The sequence below is a fragment of the Leptinotarsa decemlineata genome, unplaced genomic scaffold (genome assembly GCF_025532065.1).
Source record: "Leptinotarsa decemlineata unplaced genomic scaffold, Ldec_3_MD MMD2_tig00026354_RagTag_RagTag, whole genome shotgun sequence".
NCBI lineage: Eukaryota > Metazoa > Arthropoda > Insecta > Coleoptera > Chrysomelidae > Leptinotarsa > Leptinotarsa decemlineata.
This window is the reverse complement of record NW_027412702.1, coordinates 19,402,413-19,420,474: the sequence shown is the minus strand read 5'-3', so window position 1 is coordinate 19,420,474 and position 18,062 is coordinate 19,402,413. Positions and strand designations below refer to the sequence as shown.

Sequence of the window (18,062 nt, the reverse complement as noted above, 5' to 3'; positions counted from 1 at the left end):
TGCGACGGAAAGCAGACACGTTTTGTATCAGATCACATAATAACTTTTCATTTCCTTATGATTCTTTGTTGAGCGCATTCGAATATTTCAAAATATCTTTTAAAAAAACCACAACCAGCATATTACGCTTGTTTGTGCTTTCTGGCTCCCTCCGTATCTAAGTTTTGCAAGAAAGAGGTTACTTTTTCTTTTATCAGCCAGAAACTTTCAATAACGTGACCTTTACTTAGCCAACGAACATTTTGTCGTGTTGCAGTTAAGTCAGAATACGCTGTCAGAAGGAAACTCCTTGAAATCTCATTCTGCTGAAGAGCAGAATGAGACCTCATAAAATTAATCAACTTAACCAAGCTCTCCATCACTTCTTTCAGTGTAGCACTAAGTTTTCCACAGAGGGCTGCTTGGTGAATTAGGCACTGATACGATGTTATACCTGAGTTTTTATCACTGATTATCTTTACTACACCTTTTTCTTTGCCAATCATCATAACTAATGTTAGACTTAGTAATAAATTCATCAATGACCTTGAATAAATCTCCTCGAGTGTATCCTTTCAACGGCAATATTGCTAGTAACTCTTCCCTAAAAATCTGACACTCAATATCAAGAAAATAGACATTTGTTCATCATCAACAATGTCACATGATTCATCAAATGCTATGGCGTAGCAAGGTGCCTTCTACAGAATTTGAAGAAGAGTGTTTTTATTATCAGCAGCAAAAATTCCTGTTTTTCGTGTATTACTTCTCACTGACAATGAAATACTTTGAAATGCAGGGACATCTTTTTTCTTCAAAAAGTACCGTAACTACTTCTAACATACATTTTTTCACCATCTCAGAATCTGTGAATGGTTTCTGCTGTTTATTAAGCGTCCAGCACACACGTAGCGCTGCTTCTGCTTCTTGCTCGCTTATGCAACGAACTAGTATTTTGTGTTTTTTTTTGTGAGAACTGAGATTGAAGTTTTTCTTCACGAGCCTTACTGCCAAGAGGAAAGTTTTTGTGAAATTGTTGATGAGTTGTTTCATAGTGTCGCTTCAAATTACCACTCTTAACAATAGCGACAGTTTTATTGCATATAAGGCACACTGGAACCGCTTGAGGCCTATTAGGCAGCGTAAAGCAATATTGAGCAGTCCATTCTGCCAGAAACCTCCTATTTTCACTGTCCACTTCACGCTTTTTCCATTCATATCAGCATAGGTACGAAAATATTATGAAAACGCGAAAAATCACAAAACAAATGGCCACGCTTGGAATCAGTTTTTTCATGTACGTCATCGTTTTATATTGAATACCAAATAGACGTTTCCCAATTATTTATAAAATACATGAATTTCTGAAAAAAGGATGATTCGGTAGGAATTCTGCGGTATCATGGGAAATTATTATAATTCAGTCTTCTGCAATATTTCTCATTCGTCATTGATTATTCAACGATAATAACGGATTCAAACCTGATGAGATAATTCAGATAATTGATGGCTCATTGCCATAAAATCATTTAAACCGCATTACAGGATATCTTCACTCTATTCAGTGGTTGTTTAACTCAATCATTTATTGAATGTAACCACAGTTCACGATGTCTTCTTTGCTTTCATAAAGCTTGTTTTTAAAGTATCGAAATCGATTTTGAAGGTTAAATTGCTGGTTATGTAATTGAGATTTTCACCATCCGAGGTTCATTGGTGTCACTTCCGGATACCGTCTACATAAATCCAAAAATTGGATCAGAATCAATACCATTACATATTGAATATTTTGTTCTGCTGTTTTACGATGATAACTTTCAAAATTCAATTGGAAAATTATTACAGCCTTATTGATGAAGATATGAAGCTAAATCATGTATGAAAATAGCAATACTTTCGAAATCGGGGAAACACAAGGTATCTGTAGAGAAGGGAAGCCCACAGCACATAGGCCACATGTGACCCATTGTTAATCCTCCCGAGGAGTTGTCCTCCTAGGTCATCGTCCATCCTGTCCTTTCCAGGAAGGTGGACAGGTCTCTGGGGGACATCTCTTTTATATCGGCAGGTGTAGGCCAAGACTCACCGAACACACACTCTCTTATTGACGATAATTCCGAACATTCGCATAGGACATGCCTGACAGTTTCATCTTCCTCTTCACACATCCTTCATAGAGGTGTGTCCACTAGCCCCATATTGTGGAGGTGTTTCCTTAGTTGACAGTGGCCTAGTCAGAAATTCTACTGTTAAGCGTAGATTTTTCCTGGTCATCGCCAGATATTTCTTCGACGCCAGCTTTTCAGGGTCGCCCAGGGTGATCCTGGAAAAATTACATCCTTTGATTTCATACCATCTCTTGAGCATGGTTGTGACGTTTTGGCTAGTTCCGCAATTGTCGAAGTCATCAGGCCGTAGGTGCCACTGGGTCCTAAAACTCTTAGTCCAGCCGCTTCCTTGGCTAATAAGTCGGCAATGCGATCACCTTTACTCCTGTTGTGTCCTTTAACCCACTTCAGGATAATACTGTTATCTACCGAGGATTTGGCTAAATCATGGTGACACTCAGAAACACATGGTATACAGCGTGATTTTTTGACATTGACTAGTTATATGTACTTCAAAAAGCAGAGCGACTTCAAATACAATAATTCGAGACAGAAAATAATTGATAGTTGGCTCAGGAGTTATTAACATAGTATACCCAAAACACGAGGCTAGTGACGATAGTAGTCGATACCGTTGAAACCGAAATCAAAACATCATTTCCTAACTTAAAAGTTAAATTGTCCCATTCTATTATTTTCATATTTAAAATGCACTCATTTAATTAATTTTCAGGATTCACCAATGACAAAATGATTTCATCTAAACAATTTAGGACATATGGTATCTTGGACTCTCATTAAATTATTATTCACTTTCAACCAGTGGCGTATTTAGGATGATGCGAGATCACGTCTCGAAAAGTTGAAAAAGATATCAATATATCATACAACGGAACAAATTGATAGATAATATTAAACACATTTTTTCGGGTCGTTATGAACAAAATAATTCATTTTAAAAAGTAGTATATAAAATGCAGATACATTTTTGGACTCCTCCGAATAAGATACCCCTCCTCAGAAAACTAGTCTATATACACATTTACTGAAAATGATACTAATAATGTACATACACAAAATTAGAATCATAATTTTCAAGCCACTTTTCACATAATAAAAAAAATTACTTGCTTGCTGGTTAGATTTTTATAATACTGTCAACAGTACATGTCTAACGCACACTAAACACCGACCGTCTGTCCGACGAGAGAGGAGGAGCCTGCCTTTCGCTGACGTACGCGTGAGAGAAAGGGGCCAGATGAACTGGCGACGTTACGCGTTAGGTAACGAAGCGGTTTACCCTCCCATAAGAAGTTATCACTTCAAAAATCATAAATTATCAGTGTGGACTCAATATTTTATATAGGTACGGTTTTATGTGTGTGATATTTTAATGTTTTGTGTGAATTGGTTGAAATATGAAGACGGACACGACGAAATCTTCTGGAATCCGAACACTTTCGAATATTCTGGACTTAACATCTTATCTACTAGACGATAAAATTCCAGGCTCATCACCGTCAACCACTGTTAACCAGCTGTCGCACCCCTAATAACGACAACCCTCAGAAGTCGAAACTTGTGCGAGCTAAGGATTAGCGGGGTCTTACCTCTTTTAACGTGTGATTTCTAACACCTCTCTCAAGTAAAAATGGAAACCTTCTTCAAGGAATGGGAATACTCTCAAAGTTCTGAACTGTTTTTGAGTTTTTTCACCATATACCTATGGTGTGGTAGCTTGTTCCACAATGATGTTTGATGTTTCAAGACATGTACGGATTGTTGTGATGCACTAGTATATCACCAAGGGTAATATACCGATAGGCAAATGTGTGGAACCATGGAACTATTTTTGGATCTTCACAGATACCGAAATTAAATTTGGAAGGTGATATCACAGATGTTATATTCATGACGGGAGCTTGTTTTCATTGTGTTCTTAATAATATTTTTGAGCAATTCTTCAGTAGGCTGATCAATGAATTTTATTCATTCCACGATTCATCAAGAAATAATGTCAAATTTAAAAAAGGCGGCATGATTCTATAACAAAATACATACCTAATAAAATATATAATTATCGTCACGTCAATTTTGTTATCACAATTTTCTTATCAACATATTTCTCCAGCATATATTTCGCAGAATGAAAGTACCAGGTTTGTTTTCAAACACCTCCATCACATAATTCAAAGAAGTATATCAACAACTACAGACCCAATTTGTTATAATATTTTCAAGGATAACAATAACAATTTTATAACCATTGATCTATTTTGAGTCTATCGCTCAGTCGATAGCAATTTTTAGTGGACATTCAAGATAGTCCATTATCATTATTTCGTTTGTATAAACATATTTATATCTCTAATGTTTTGGTTATTATTTTCATGTTGAGATTATCATGTTATAGTATTATAGATAATGATTTGTTGATTTCGTCATACTGAAAGAATGAAATAGTCATTTTGACAACCAGAACACAATTACAGAAATCAGTTGTGTTTGTTACACAAAGATGGTGTTTTCCAAAATGGAATAACTTTTGAAAACTATATTCGAAGAGAGGAGCCACATCTTCTCCCAACTTCTGGAATGCCCTCTATCAGGAAAATCAAGCGGACTGAGTCGGTGGAACACTCATAACCATAATGAACAATCATTGACAGAATCCTCCATCTATCTCAGTGTATGCTTGGAGCGAAGCTCTATATAGGTTAGGTTAGGTTATGTCCAAAGTGAGTGGGTCTATTCGACCCAGCTAAATAAACCCAGCTTCTTAACAAAGCCGATTAGTTTGTATAGTGAGTGGTCTTTCAGGTCAGATAGTACAGAGTACAGCTCTGCCGAACTCCGAAGACTTGATTCGGTCCCCAGCGGGGCAGGCACAAAATATATGTTCTGTTAATGAGGTAGTCGGATAGTCAAGTTGCAAGATTCCCACCTTGATACCCACGACAACCTTCCCATATGAGGGTTTTTGCACGTCAGCTACACCTGACGATGCCTTAGATTCAGCCTTGCAGGGCTTTTTCGCCTCTAGTTTTGGTGAATCATCACTTGAGCGCAAACGTTTGCTAACCTGCTCATGAAGGGTTTATTCCCCCACCTGAGACAGATTCTGCGTACGCCACTCAAGAATTGGGTGCAAGGCGGTTTTTTAAAATACCCCGCTCTTGAGGAGATGACTCAGTCGTTTCCTGGCTGCACCATAAACCTTTTTTAAGGTTCATTTGTTGGATCAGCAGTTGGGGAGTTGAGAAGCTCTCGCTCCTGAATTAAATTTACAGGGAGGTTAGTTGGAGTCGTAAACTCGACATCCATCTCATCTGTAGACTCGCTCCTGAACTAAAGTTACAGGGAGGTCAGTTGGAGTCGTAAACTGGACATATCACCTCCACGTGAAATGACTATGGCCTCAAATCGATCGTACAGAGTATCCAATGTGGCCTGAGCTGTGTGGCACATACCGCTGTCCTGTTGAAACCACATGCCGTTGACGTCCAGATCATCCAATTCAGGCCAGAAGAAGTTGGTAATCATCGACCTATTGATACTGATGGTCTGGCCAATGTCGTCCTCAGAAAAATATTGACCATGACGCTGCCAGCCCAAAATCCACACCATACAGTGACATTTTCGGAATGCATTGGACGCTCTTGGAACTCATGTGGATTGATGTCGTTCCAAATTCGTGAATGTTGTTTGTTCAACGTACCCATTCATCCAGAAATGGGCCTCATCGCCGAAGATAATTTTTCGATGAGAACAGGGGTCAGTTGCCAACTGGTCCAGAGCTCATTCAGCTAACATCCGTCGTTGTCTATGCTCACCTACCTTCAATTCCGGGGTCAGTTGAATTTTGTAAGGGTGCAGGCCCAAGTCACGACGCGAAATCCGTCAAGTGTGGTCTGCGGAAGGCCGAGTTCTTGTGAGCGACGGGAAATCGACGGCTTCGGATTCTTCTGCACACGCTCACAGATACTCTTCACATTGCGAATATGCTTCTTGGTAGAACGATTATGGCGACCGGCTGAATAAATGACAACTAATTTGACAGATGTAGCTTCAACAAGATGGCCGTTATCAATTGTCAAAGTTCGGAAGTTCCTGTTGGAAGACCTTATGTTAGGTGCAAAATTTGGTTGGTTCAGGTGTAAGGGGTGTAAACATTGCCTTCCTCAAAACATGAACGTTTTCATAACTTCAGATCTAGGAAATAAATAACAGTAGACTGTATTTATCATTATCGATGGCCGTACCATATTTTTACATGTAGGTACGAGTTTTCTTAGGGGTCAATGATCAGTAATTCTGAATAAGTTCTAAACATTTTTATTTTCATACAAACTTTTTTTATAATTCCAATAGTATTCGCAACTACAGTATTAGAATTTCAAATGTAAGATAAGAAACAAACACTGATAGCACTGAATACACCGAATAAAAACGATCACATTAAAACCGACGATAGGAATTCATATAACCTGCATTACTTCCTAATTATCCGAATTATATAATAACTCTTCCAAGCGCATAGTGAAAAAAATGTACTGAATATGAGAGGAAAATGAAATACACTTTTATGCTATCACGGAAAACGAAGCACACTTTGCTGCTGGTATCAAATAACTTTCATATTACACTCTTTCTCATATATGTCAATCCAATACACACCGTTAGGACACCCTGCATAATCTTTTGAAAATAGAGTGATGGTTACAATATAATTATAATTTTCAGGAAAAATCAGATAACTACGCCGCCTACAAACTGGACCGGATAATGACGCAAGTGCTGGCAAAGAGCGCTCCCTATGAGTTCACGAATGCCAACAAAATATATGTCGAAGAGGAAGTCCCTATCAGAGACTGCGTTGCCAATGATTTCCCCGACGAACTCGAGAGAAGGTCCTTCAAAACCAATCCCGAAGGTGCAAGATTATACATAAACAATTGGGTCGAAAACACGACCCACCACATGATCAAAGACTTGCTTCCTCCTGGAACCATCGATCAAAGTACTAACCTCGTACTAGTCAACGCGGCTTACTTCAAAGGAGTATGGGAGAACAAGTTCCCTCCAGAGGCTACCAAGCAAGAAGTTTTCTACGTCAGTCCCACTAAGCAGATTATGGTCGACATGATGCACGTAGAAGGCAGTTTCAAACATGGTTTGTATTATGTATTCATTATTATCATTATTATTGAACCCATTCATTTATTCATAATAACCGTTTCCTTCTTCTCTTCCTCCCTTCTCAGTCTAGAATGTTTCTGTTGTGGAGGTCCTCATCAGCCTACGAAAACTTGAGACGTCATCAAGCAATTGCTACAAGAGATTCATATAATGGGGGATAAAAAGGAAATAATAAGTCGGCGGTATTGAAAATACAAAGAAATACAAAGAGAAAAAAGTTACAGGAGATTCTGGTACTCATTGGCAAAGTCTAGCTCAGAGTTACTCAAACTCAACCACCTCTTATAATAAACGTTAACATAAATAAATAAAAAAAATTATGGTACCATAACAAGAAAAAAAAATAAAAATATTATTTGGTAATTATCCCCTGAAAGAGTTGTTAAATCAAACTGATCTTTTGTTTCATTTATTATTGATTTATCCAATAATCAAACATTGAGAATACTGAGAATATAATTGTTATATTTGTATTTGAATTTTCTGATATTGAATCTCTTCAAATACTCAGGCAATGAATTAAGTTTCACAGCACCCAAAAGAAAATCTCATTGAAACTGTGCAGTGCAATATCGTGGCATAGTTAATTTGTTTGTATCTCTAATATTTATTGATTCACGCAGAATTAGTTTCTGTATTAAAAGGGTATGATGGGGAAGGGTCATCAATTTATGAACAAAACAACCCAAATGGTGAAACTTACGGTTTTTCATATTTAGCCAGGGGGAGATTTTTTAGGCTTCAGATATGTAATCATACTTACAAATTCCGCATTGTATTATTTTTTTGTCCGAATCATATAAGTATGGCCCATATATAAGGTCACAGTAGTTGAAGTGGCTTAGCACCAAACTTTCACAAAGCATTTTTTTAAATTGGCTCAAAATAAAACGACTGCAATATAACAATTTCAATAACATACAGGCTTTTTTCATTAAATTTTTAATATGATCAGTGAATCAAAAGTCGGTGCCAAGCATTACACTCATAAGTTTTTAGCTCTACTGGCAGGAGGAAAGATAGTATGACCTAGTTCGTAGTGGAAATTGTTTTCTGCAAATTTACGAGTCTGCTGCTATCCAAAATGCATTGTCGTTGTTTCATTAGGATTGAGTTTCAAATCATGTCCATTTGATAGATAATTGATCAAATCTAGATCAGCGTTAAAGAGATTTTGTGCCTCAGCACACTCATCGATTTTAAAAGGAATATATAACTGTGTGTCACCAGCATGAGCCTGTATTTTACAATTCTTGATGGACGAGATAATGTCATCAGTATAAATGATGAACAATAAAGGTTCCAAAATGGAACCCTGTGGAACGCCAAGTAGAATATCAATAGAAAAGGAGTAATGACCTTCAAAAAATATTTTTGAGATTTACCCAGTAAAGAAGAGCAGATGAGAAATATACTATTGAACGCTGCTACTTTATGTTGATAGGGATGTGCCGAGGAGTTTATTTGACAATGTCTGTATTAGATGGTTTGTGGAAAATTGCAAAATCATGTTTATTATTAATGTCAGTAATATTCACGTCTAAAAAAATTATTGGAATCATTCACTTCCATTTTAGTGGTGAATTTGATTGTTGGGTGAATGGAAATAACAAATTCGGAAAACTTGTCCAAATGCCTACCTGTACCAATAAATCAGACTAAGAGATCATCTACGTATCTGTACCAGCACAGCAGCAGCATAAATTTAATTTTGCAAAATATGATCTTATAATTATTTTTTTTTGGAAACTGAGTGTCTTATTGTAAGCTACATAGGCATTGTAAGGTTCGGACGAAGACATATTTGAATTTTTAGTAAGCATTATCCTGTGCAGAAGTTCAATAAAACTCCTTCGAACAAGACATTTCACACAATAATATTTGGAAAAGTATTTCATTTTCTCAAAAAATCTCCTCGTCCAAACCTTCCATGCCCTTTTCTGAATATAATGAAATGAGCAGAAATCCTTTAAACATATCTGTCATTACACATTTTAATAAAGCGTACGTGTCTGTAGGCATACCCGGCAAAACCGGGCCTCTCACTCTTAATCAGTTCATACAAATTTCTGCTGGCAAAGCACTAAATGGGTTTCTCATTATCAGCCTTCACTGCATGAATAAATCTTTTCATTTAATTAAAAATAATTCCATCACCTACCTAGACATACATATTTGAGTAAGTGATACCTAATTTTAGAAGTACAATACCAAATTTCAGTGATTGCGAAATGGGATATCCTCCATGTATATGAGTATACATCACCATCTTCAAAGCCATAAATCAATAATTACCAAAATAATTTCGTTATTTTACAAATATTTTAATATGTGAATACTATTTTGTAAAACTGTTAGATTGGGAAACTTTTCAAATTGTTTCCTAGAGAAATGGCCTTTCAATTGTTTTTCAAGAGTTTTCTATAAAAATACTCAAGCGGAAGAATGCCAAACTAACATCTCTTTTTCTTCCTCAAAAAAAATATTAACACAGTTCAGAAGTATCTATTAAAAACAATTTATGGTGCATTGTCAAATTTAATCTCGTTTTGTCGTTACAGATATATCAGAATCTCTAGGTGCCCATATTCTAGAACTACCTTATGAAGGAGACAACGTTAAAATGTTGATATTTTTGCCACCGTGGAGTGACGCTGAAGACTCTATTGAAACAACTCTGAAAAATCTTAATGCAGAAACTCTCAAAAAAGTCGTAGACAATAACGATTGGATTCCCAAAACCGTTCAAGTGGCTTTGCCCAAATTCAGTTTGGAAACTATGATTGAATTAACACCGGTAAGTAACAATAAATATATTCACTAATTCTATCATTTAAAAAAATTCGAATTTATTGTTTGATTTCAAACATCATCAGGTACTAATTTTATGAAACAATCCATAGAAATTGTCCAGTATAGTTCTAACTATCCTAAATTTTACAGTAGTTATCTGAACGCGAATTAATAATAGGGTAGCCCAAGCGGGGATTTCGGGATTTACTAAAGCGCGGCAAATTAATATACTGGGGGATACCTTGTACCCGGTTAAGTACCTCCACCAAATATGAGCCCCATATATATGGCCCCCTGTAAGGGATAAAGGATCAAATTAGTAAAAAAAATTGATCATCAGAAATTCTGGAGCGCGTCAGATTAAGGTAAGGTGAGTTAATTACCTGCTAAAAAGTGTATATTCCAGTAATCTGACAATTTTATAGTGACATAAAGAAAGGGGAGGGCAGCAAAGTTACAAATGAAAGTGATAAAAAACATAAAAAGTTTCATTTTTCTTTTCTTCATTAATTATTCAATTGATTATAAAAAAATAAATTTTTTGAGCATTTTCTTTAAATTATTTTCTTATAAATACAAGTATTCTACTTAAAAAACATACACTTATTTATTTGCATGCTATTTCCTGAACTTCCAATTAAGTTCAATGATTAAAAAAAATAAAATAAAAAAGATATTGTTTTTGTCAAATTGAGCGAATCACTCTAGTCTAGATATAATTGTCAGATTATGAGACAGCACATCTAAAACATAAAGATGAACCGTATAATCTTAATCTGACGCGCTTGAGTATTTCAAAATGGCGAATTTTTTTTGCACATTATACCTAATAACGACCGCGAGTTTGCGTCAGATCGAAATCGTCAGATTACTGAATGAGAGCTTTTTTTGTTGCACTTAACACCCCCTTAGAAAATCTGATTAGCATACCAACATTATTAAAAATACGTAGGACATTGATGCTATCAATATCTGACGCGCTCGAGTGTGTCCATGCAACAGTATTTTTTTACATATTTAAAAATCTATAGCCGCTTCCCCCCCCCCACCGATGAAAAGGTATATATCATATAACATTTTTTTCTTCCTATCATCTAAGCTTTGCAACCTGATATGTCTCAATGACGCTCGAGTAAATCCCCATTTTGCATCGTGGGCCCCCTGCTATAAGTAGTGCAAATGAATGTGGATCCTCTTTCAAGCAAAATAAAAGCATTGCTTTATAGCTAGTATCTCTGTTATTTCCCTTCAAAATTTTTGAATCCAAAATATGGTATATGACGAATCAACACTTTATTTTTGCAAAGTGGTTCATAATAAGGCTATCTAGCCAATCGCTTCGACATTCACTAAGACTTACTGAGTGGTCTGGATAGAGTCTGCAGACTTTGAAGAGTAAGTTTTTTACGATATTCGTCGCGCCCCGAGTTAAAATCTCGATAATTAAATTCATCTGAGGTAACTAAGAAAAAGTGTATCAAACTGAGGTCGTCAACTCTAACTTTTGAAACGAAACCGCACCAAATCACTAGAGTCACAGAAATCAACAAGTTGCAATTTTCCTACTTGAATAAAAGCTGAAAAGCTCCAATATGTGTCATTGGGAATACATATTACCCAATCTGAGGATCTTCATATATTGGGGTGATGAAATTACTTTATTCATAACTAAAAGCTCGGTCTCCGAATTCAAACCACTTGATGTGATGGAATCTGCGGATACTTGATAAAGATCCATGATATCATTTCTAAGCAATATTTTATTGTGAGATTGAATAAAAGTTTAATAGATATACAAGTTTGCGTAACATACGAGGGCGCTTGGGAAGGGGCAGATTGAGACCCTGGCGACAAGTCACGAAACCCTCAAAGCTTGTCACTACCTGAGGAGTAGGCAGATTGAGAACTCATTGTGGTTATAACCTATTGAAAATGGCTTCAGAGTCGAAGCCGAAACGTCGAACAACAAAACACCAAACGCGGTTCAACGCGGACTATATAGTTGTATATATAAATGTTGAAAAAATTTTGGGTAAGCATCATGCGAGAAACGGGTACTCTTATCACACTATATTTTCAATATTTCAATAGTCCATCATCTTCAGGGAGAGCTACAAAATGTATATGAGAATTAATAAACAAGATTAATGAGGAGTCTAAAAGATTGCTTGCAGTGTGGGTGAGGATGGTCTTAATATATTTTCATAAAAAATTTCAAAACCATGATATTCAAATGAAATAATTTGTGAATTATGTGAATTCAAGTCCAAGATCATTTGTTATCTTTTCTTCTTAGTAATTACTTGATCAAACGAAATTACTTTCCCTATATACCGAAACTGAAAAACATTATTCCTGAATATTCTTATGAAGTAACGAAAATGATAAAGTAATTCAGTTAGATTAATTCTTCTTCTTTAAAATTGGCAATTAATTCTTGCATTATTATCTGGAAACAATGAATAAAATATTGTTGAAATGTAATGTACCTATGTGTGACAAAAAAGGGGGTTTTGTATTTAACGAGGAAAAGCTTTCAAAAGTGTTATTTTATCAATTATCTACTCTTCTAAATAATCCCATCACCAAGAAATCTCAAGCTACATTAACTAATCCACTGTATATATGTAAGAAAAGGTAAACGTATATATGTATATATGTTAATGTAAGTAAAGTTTTTCCATACTGCGGTAAAGACTGCGTACTTCAGAAAATAATGAATATTGTAAAAATATTTCATTATGAACGTCTCTATACGAGTGTAAATTATCTTCAGTACCAATAAATAATGAGAATTCCAACAAAAAGGTAAACACACAGCTACTCACATGTCTCTGAGGGATATCAAATGGACGTTTAATTGACTTCCTAGGAAGTCCGATTAAAATTAGACATGTCCTCATGTCCATAGTTGCATTGTGGAACTTTTTGTCCGAGGAGGAATTCTCTTGAACCACCCCATTTGTGATTTTGAACAGAAAACCCATACTTATTGTCAATTTACAGCTAGCTGTACTCAAAATCTTGATACTAAGATATCTTTGTAGTGGTAAAAAGAAACTGATCCTTGTAAATAGCAAATATTTTCAATTACGTCCTTTCCCATTAACAAAACTAACACCTCTCTTTCTTTCTCTGGTAGATATTAGATTCTGGTGAAGGGAACCCGTTCGGTAGTGATGCTGACTTTAGCGCTCTGACATCTGAAAAAATGTCGATCGGCGAGGGCATACACAAGGCAAGAATAGAAATCAACGAAAATGGGGCGCATGCTGCCGCAGCAACTGCTCTGGTTGCCTGGAGAATGATGCCCTCGGAAGAAGATAAAACCAAGTTCATCTGCAATAAACCATTCATTTACATGATTTATAATGGCAAAACTCACACAGTGATGTTTGTCGGGGTTTTCAGAAACCCACCGTCGAAATAACTGAATGGGGGCGTTGTTAATCCTCGAATATAAGTCAACTCTTTAATTGGAGATAAGCTCTCTTAAAAAGAACAAGCAAACAAAAACTGAAGTTCTGATTAGATTGATAATTGGGTTATTCATGAAAATTATTAATATTTTTGTCATATTTTTTTCCACGTTGAAAGCAACCAAGTCCATTCAAAACTGAAGAATTCTTCAATTGTTGAAAGTTACTGGTATACAGAGTCAGTATTTGTGGTCTAATTTATTAAAGGATATTATAGATATATTCAACACTGTGTAAACAATAATGAAAACAATGCTCCTGTTTAAAGAGTTGATCAGTTTATTCAGAAAATTTGTCTTTGAGATTATTTTATATCCCGTGACAAATCACTTGTGACTTGCCATATGAACTAGTTGCCATTTTGAAATTAGATCTGTTATAATTTATAAAATTAAATATAACGTCAAATGATCAAGTAAGTCTTTGATTTAATCATCATTTCATAAATTCATTTGTCGTAGTCAACACACCTCATCATAATATTTGATATTACTGCATAGGAGCAAAACATTTAATCATTATCATTAATAATTTATTCTAGCGATTGGTTTTCTCTGTTATATAATATCTGGGATCTGCACAGTTGTTGTGGTTAAAATTATAAATAAAAAACTGTTCGAATGGCATTATAAAAATAAAAACACAATATTTAGTTAAAATATTTTGTTGGGTATTTAAGAGCTTTCTGCTTGCTTGCTTATTTTTCCTTGTCCAGCTTTGTCGTCTGTAACACTGTAATAGTTTTTGAGACTTGAAAGAAAAGTTGAATGAACTGTGAAATATTTTGACTACCACACGTGAATATTTTCTCAAAAAATCATAATTAAAAATATTGCCGAAACTTTTTTCTAATTGCAAAGAATGAAAACCAGTAGCTATAAAACTTTAGAAACAAACTAATTCATTATCACTCCTAATTGTCTGAATTCTTACAGTGGCATTATGGTTTTAATTGCTTTTGAACAAGTTGATATTTTATATAGAAAAGTTAACCTCTTTTCATTTATTTCAACATTGGTAAACTGAGTTCTTGAATAGATGGAATATTGGTAGAATTTGTAGCCTCCCTGAAAACTTAGATCACTATTAGAGATTGAACAAGTTTCAACATGTATTTTTGAACAGGTCATTCTTAAGAGATCACAAAAGAGCTTGATGTTTGGGTTTATTGTTGGGCTACAAACTGAAACACGTGAAAGAGTCACAAACTTACATCCATCCTCACAAACTTTCATATTTATAATAGTACCTATAGATACAACCATTTCAATTTAACTTCACAAACATACTAAACAATGCATTCAGTTCAAAACACTCTTCTCGACGCACGTTTTAACAACCAAGTTGGTGTCATTAGAAGATAAACTATACTATTTCTTAACTCTAACTTTGCCTATTCAATAATACGAGTGATTTATCGTGGAAGTTTTCCCTAATTTCAACGGAGTAGTTCATATAAATGTAAACAATGGGCTGTGTGGAATGGTACCTTCATCACCTTTCATAATTCTCATGCCACACTTTTGCTATTATCAGACTTTGGAAACCATCTAAAAGTCCAGTTTTTTCAAAAACTGTACTATGTAGTTTTTGAAATTACGATGTATCTTCATCAAGTAACGGCCGAATCAATCAGAAAAATAAAAGTCCAGTGTCATATACAAGTCTCAACAATATTCATATATGCTATGTCTGTTCTCCAAAGCGTGATAAGCTTGTCGCCCACTTGTCCGGCACCGCACGGCACGGCCCGTCCCGTCACGGCACAGCCAAGAGAGTTTGCCGCCGGAAAGGCCAAATAACGGTACCTACTGTGACGGACTGACCTAGTGAGCGCGTCGCCGGCGAGCATCAACTTGTCCAAACGTGCCTGGGAAGTTTCTGTCTCTCTGTTTTGCTATTCCATCAGTTGACAGCACGGTGTCAGACGGTACCTATGAAAATGGACGATGAAAAATTGTGATGTTTGTCAAGGCACGCTCCAGAATATCCAGAAGTTCTGAAAATTTGCCTGGAGTCATTCGGAAATATTGTGCTGTACTGTGCCGGACAAGTAGGCGTCAAGCTTTAGGCGACACTAGACTTTCCTGGTTTTCAAAATCGGATATAGTGTTTGTTTTGGATTTATTCTATATAAAAATTTCCTTTCAGTCGAGTCCAATTGTTCCGTGGAGTAATTAATAACTTTTGAATAAAAAGAAACAAGCACTTGGTATTTTTAATATGGACATATTCACATTTCATTATTTCCTTCACTTCATATCCAGTAGAAAAAAATAATCAACACTCATGTTACAGGTTCTGGAATATATGGGCATCGGCGACGTCTTTCAGTCTACATCTAACTTCTCCACTCTCTCTGACAAAAAGCTATCTCTTGGGGAGGCATTGCATAAGGCAAAGATTGAGGTTAACGAACAAGGAACGAAAGCTGCAGCTGCCACTGTTCTTTTCAGCTTCCGCTCCAGTAGACCTGCGGAACCAGCTCAGTTCATATGCAACCATCCATTCATCTACGTGATTTACGAAAAAGCACAGAATGCTATACTTTTCACAGGAGTTTTCAGAAGACCCCACTAAAAGACTTGTTTCTGAATCTGATTTGTAATTGATATTTTCGTATTTATTAATTTAAGCTAAGAACATATAGGAATAAGATTTCTATTATAATTTTATACGTAAACAGACGTGTACCTGAAATCCCATTACTTTCTTTTTCAAATCTAGAACACTGCCATTCTATTCAGAAAAAGTTTCGTCACTAGAGGAAGAAAAAGCAATGTGATTCTTGTCTACGTTGAGTATTTCTCTTAGTTTTTTAATGTATATACACTCTTTTCAATAAAACTAATTATTGATGAAATGGTTTTTTTATTTAAATACACACCTTGTACATAATTTCTCATATGTTTACTTTATATTCTTGGAATAGATCATCATTATAGATTTGTAAAAAAAATTCATCCCGAATATATTGAAATGAATTTACTTGAAATTCTGATATTTGCAGAAAGATATCAAAATCTCGTCAACCAAAATACTTTTCGAATTGGAAGATGACCGTCTAAAAATATAAGTTGAAATAAAATAGGTTTCTCTGTTTTCGTTTTGATATGAACCAATATGTTCAGGCTAAAGATTTACGAGGTTTTACCTTTTAATGGATAGCGAGTCTAGCATGGGTTAGATGACATACAGTGAACACCTATCATCCCAGAGTTGTGATGAAACTAACAATCAAAATAGTGATGAGTGGAACTCACCGACCAACCAGCTACCATACAGCTCATCATTGAAAATATTCAGAATGTTCATTTCAAAAATAAATGATACCTATCATGATATCAATTAGATCATCAATATCAATACATAATTTATAATAAAAGTGTAACTGTTTGCTGTATGAAACACAACACATTTATGATTCAACACCAGACTGTGCTGTCTCGACCCGCCATAGGTCTCATCAGTGGTACTAGGCTGAACCACAAATGCCTCAACCTCAACTGTCTTGAGGAAGTGAGGGCGATGACATATCCCATTACGATGATGCCATTATATTTTTATAATACTGTCAACAATATATATCTATCGCACAGCGCACACTAAACACTGAGCGTCTGTCCGAAGAGAGAGGAGGAGCCTGCCTTCCGCTGACATATGCGTGAGAGAAAGGGAAACCAGACAAACTGGCGACGTAACACGCTAGGTAATGAAGTGGTTTCCCTCCTTAAGAAGTTATCACTTCAATAACTTAATATAAACACTATTAAACAATTCTATATAACTAAAAATGTCGACAGAACATTAGAAAGGAAAATTTAGAGAGAACACATCCCTTTACATGAATTCGTCTAAGCTATAATATCCCCCCCATTTATCAATAATTCTTCAATCTTGTTCTTGAAAGGTACTTTAGGTAAGTTCTTGATATCCTTTGACTATGAATTGAAAAGTATAGTGCAGTTATAATTTGGTATGGTCAAGTGTTCAGTTGGTGTAGCATCATTATGAGTGACAGACTCCTGATTAAAGTTGACTATGTTGTATCTGACATGAACCAGAACTTCATAAATATAAATGCAGGATATGGCTTTTATTCTTTGTTTTAATATCGATTATGATTCTGATTTTTCGTTTTTGTAGAATGAACACCCTTATTGCACTAACAGAAGGACCCACATTAGTATATTTTGAGCCATGTAAGAATAGGTCAAAGAGTTATATAAGGTCTTGATACCAATTAAGTTAAGCACTTCTTCAATCTGGCATACTACAAATATACCTAATTATATTTTTTGCACACATGATCATTGTGAGGCTCCCAAGAAAAAGTTTAATGTGAGTAGATACCTAGAAGTTTGGCTGTATTACTTGGATGTTATTCAGGTTCATTGTCTTCCTCAAGGAGGAACCTGGGTATATTATTTTTTATTTTGTTAGCATTCAGTTTCAGTTGGTTTCTATCACACCAAGAAACCATAGCATCCATGACTGAGGTTAT

At 35.5% G+C, this 18,062-nt stretch overlaps 1 protein-coding gene across 2 annotated transcripts in view; it reads left to right on the top strand.

The window, feature by feature from the left end:
* Nucleotides 1-16,421, top strand: part of LOC111504829 (serine protease inhibitor 88Ea) — a 32,581-nt gene extending 16,160 nt beyond the window's left edge. Inside the window, exons 3-5 of one of the 2 annotated variants that reach the window (XM_023159536.2) lie at nucleotides 6,831-7,260; nucleotides 9,848-10,083; nucleotides 15,857-16,421. In XM_023159536.2, coding sequence (XP_023015304.1) covers nucleotides 6,831-7,260; nucleotides 9,848-10,083; nucleotides 15,857-16,138 — 948 coding nt within the window. In that variant the 3' untranslated portion in view covers nucleotides 16,139-16,421. Of the gene's footprint in view, nucleotides 1-6,830; nucleotides 7,261-9,847; nucleotides 10,084-13,221; nucleotides 13,974-15,856 lie in introns of those variants that run through there. The other variant, XM_023159535.2, reaches the window with a different exon arrangement.
* The last annotated feature ends 1,641 nt before the right edge of the window (nucleotides 16,422-18,062 follow it).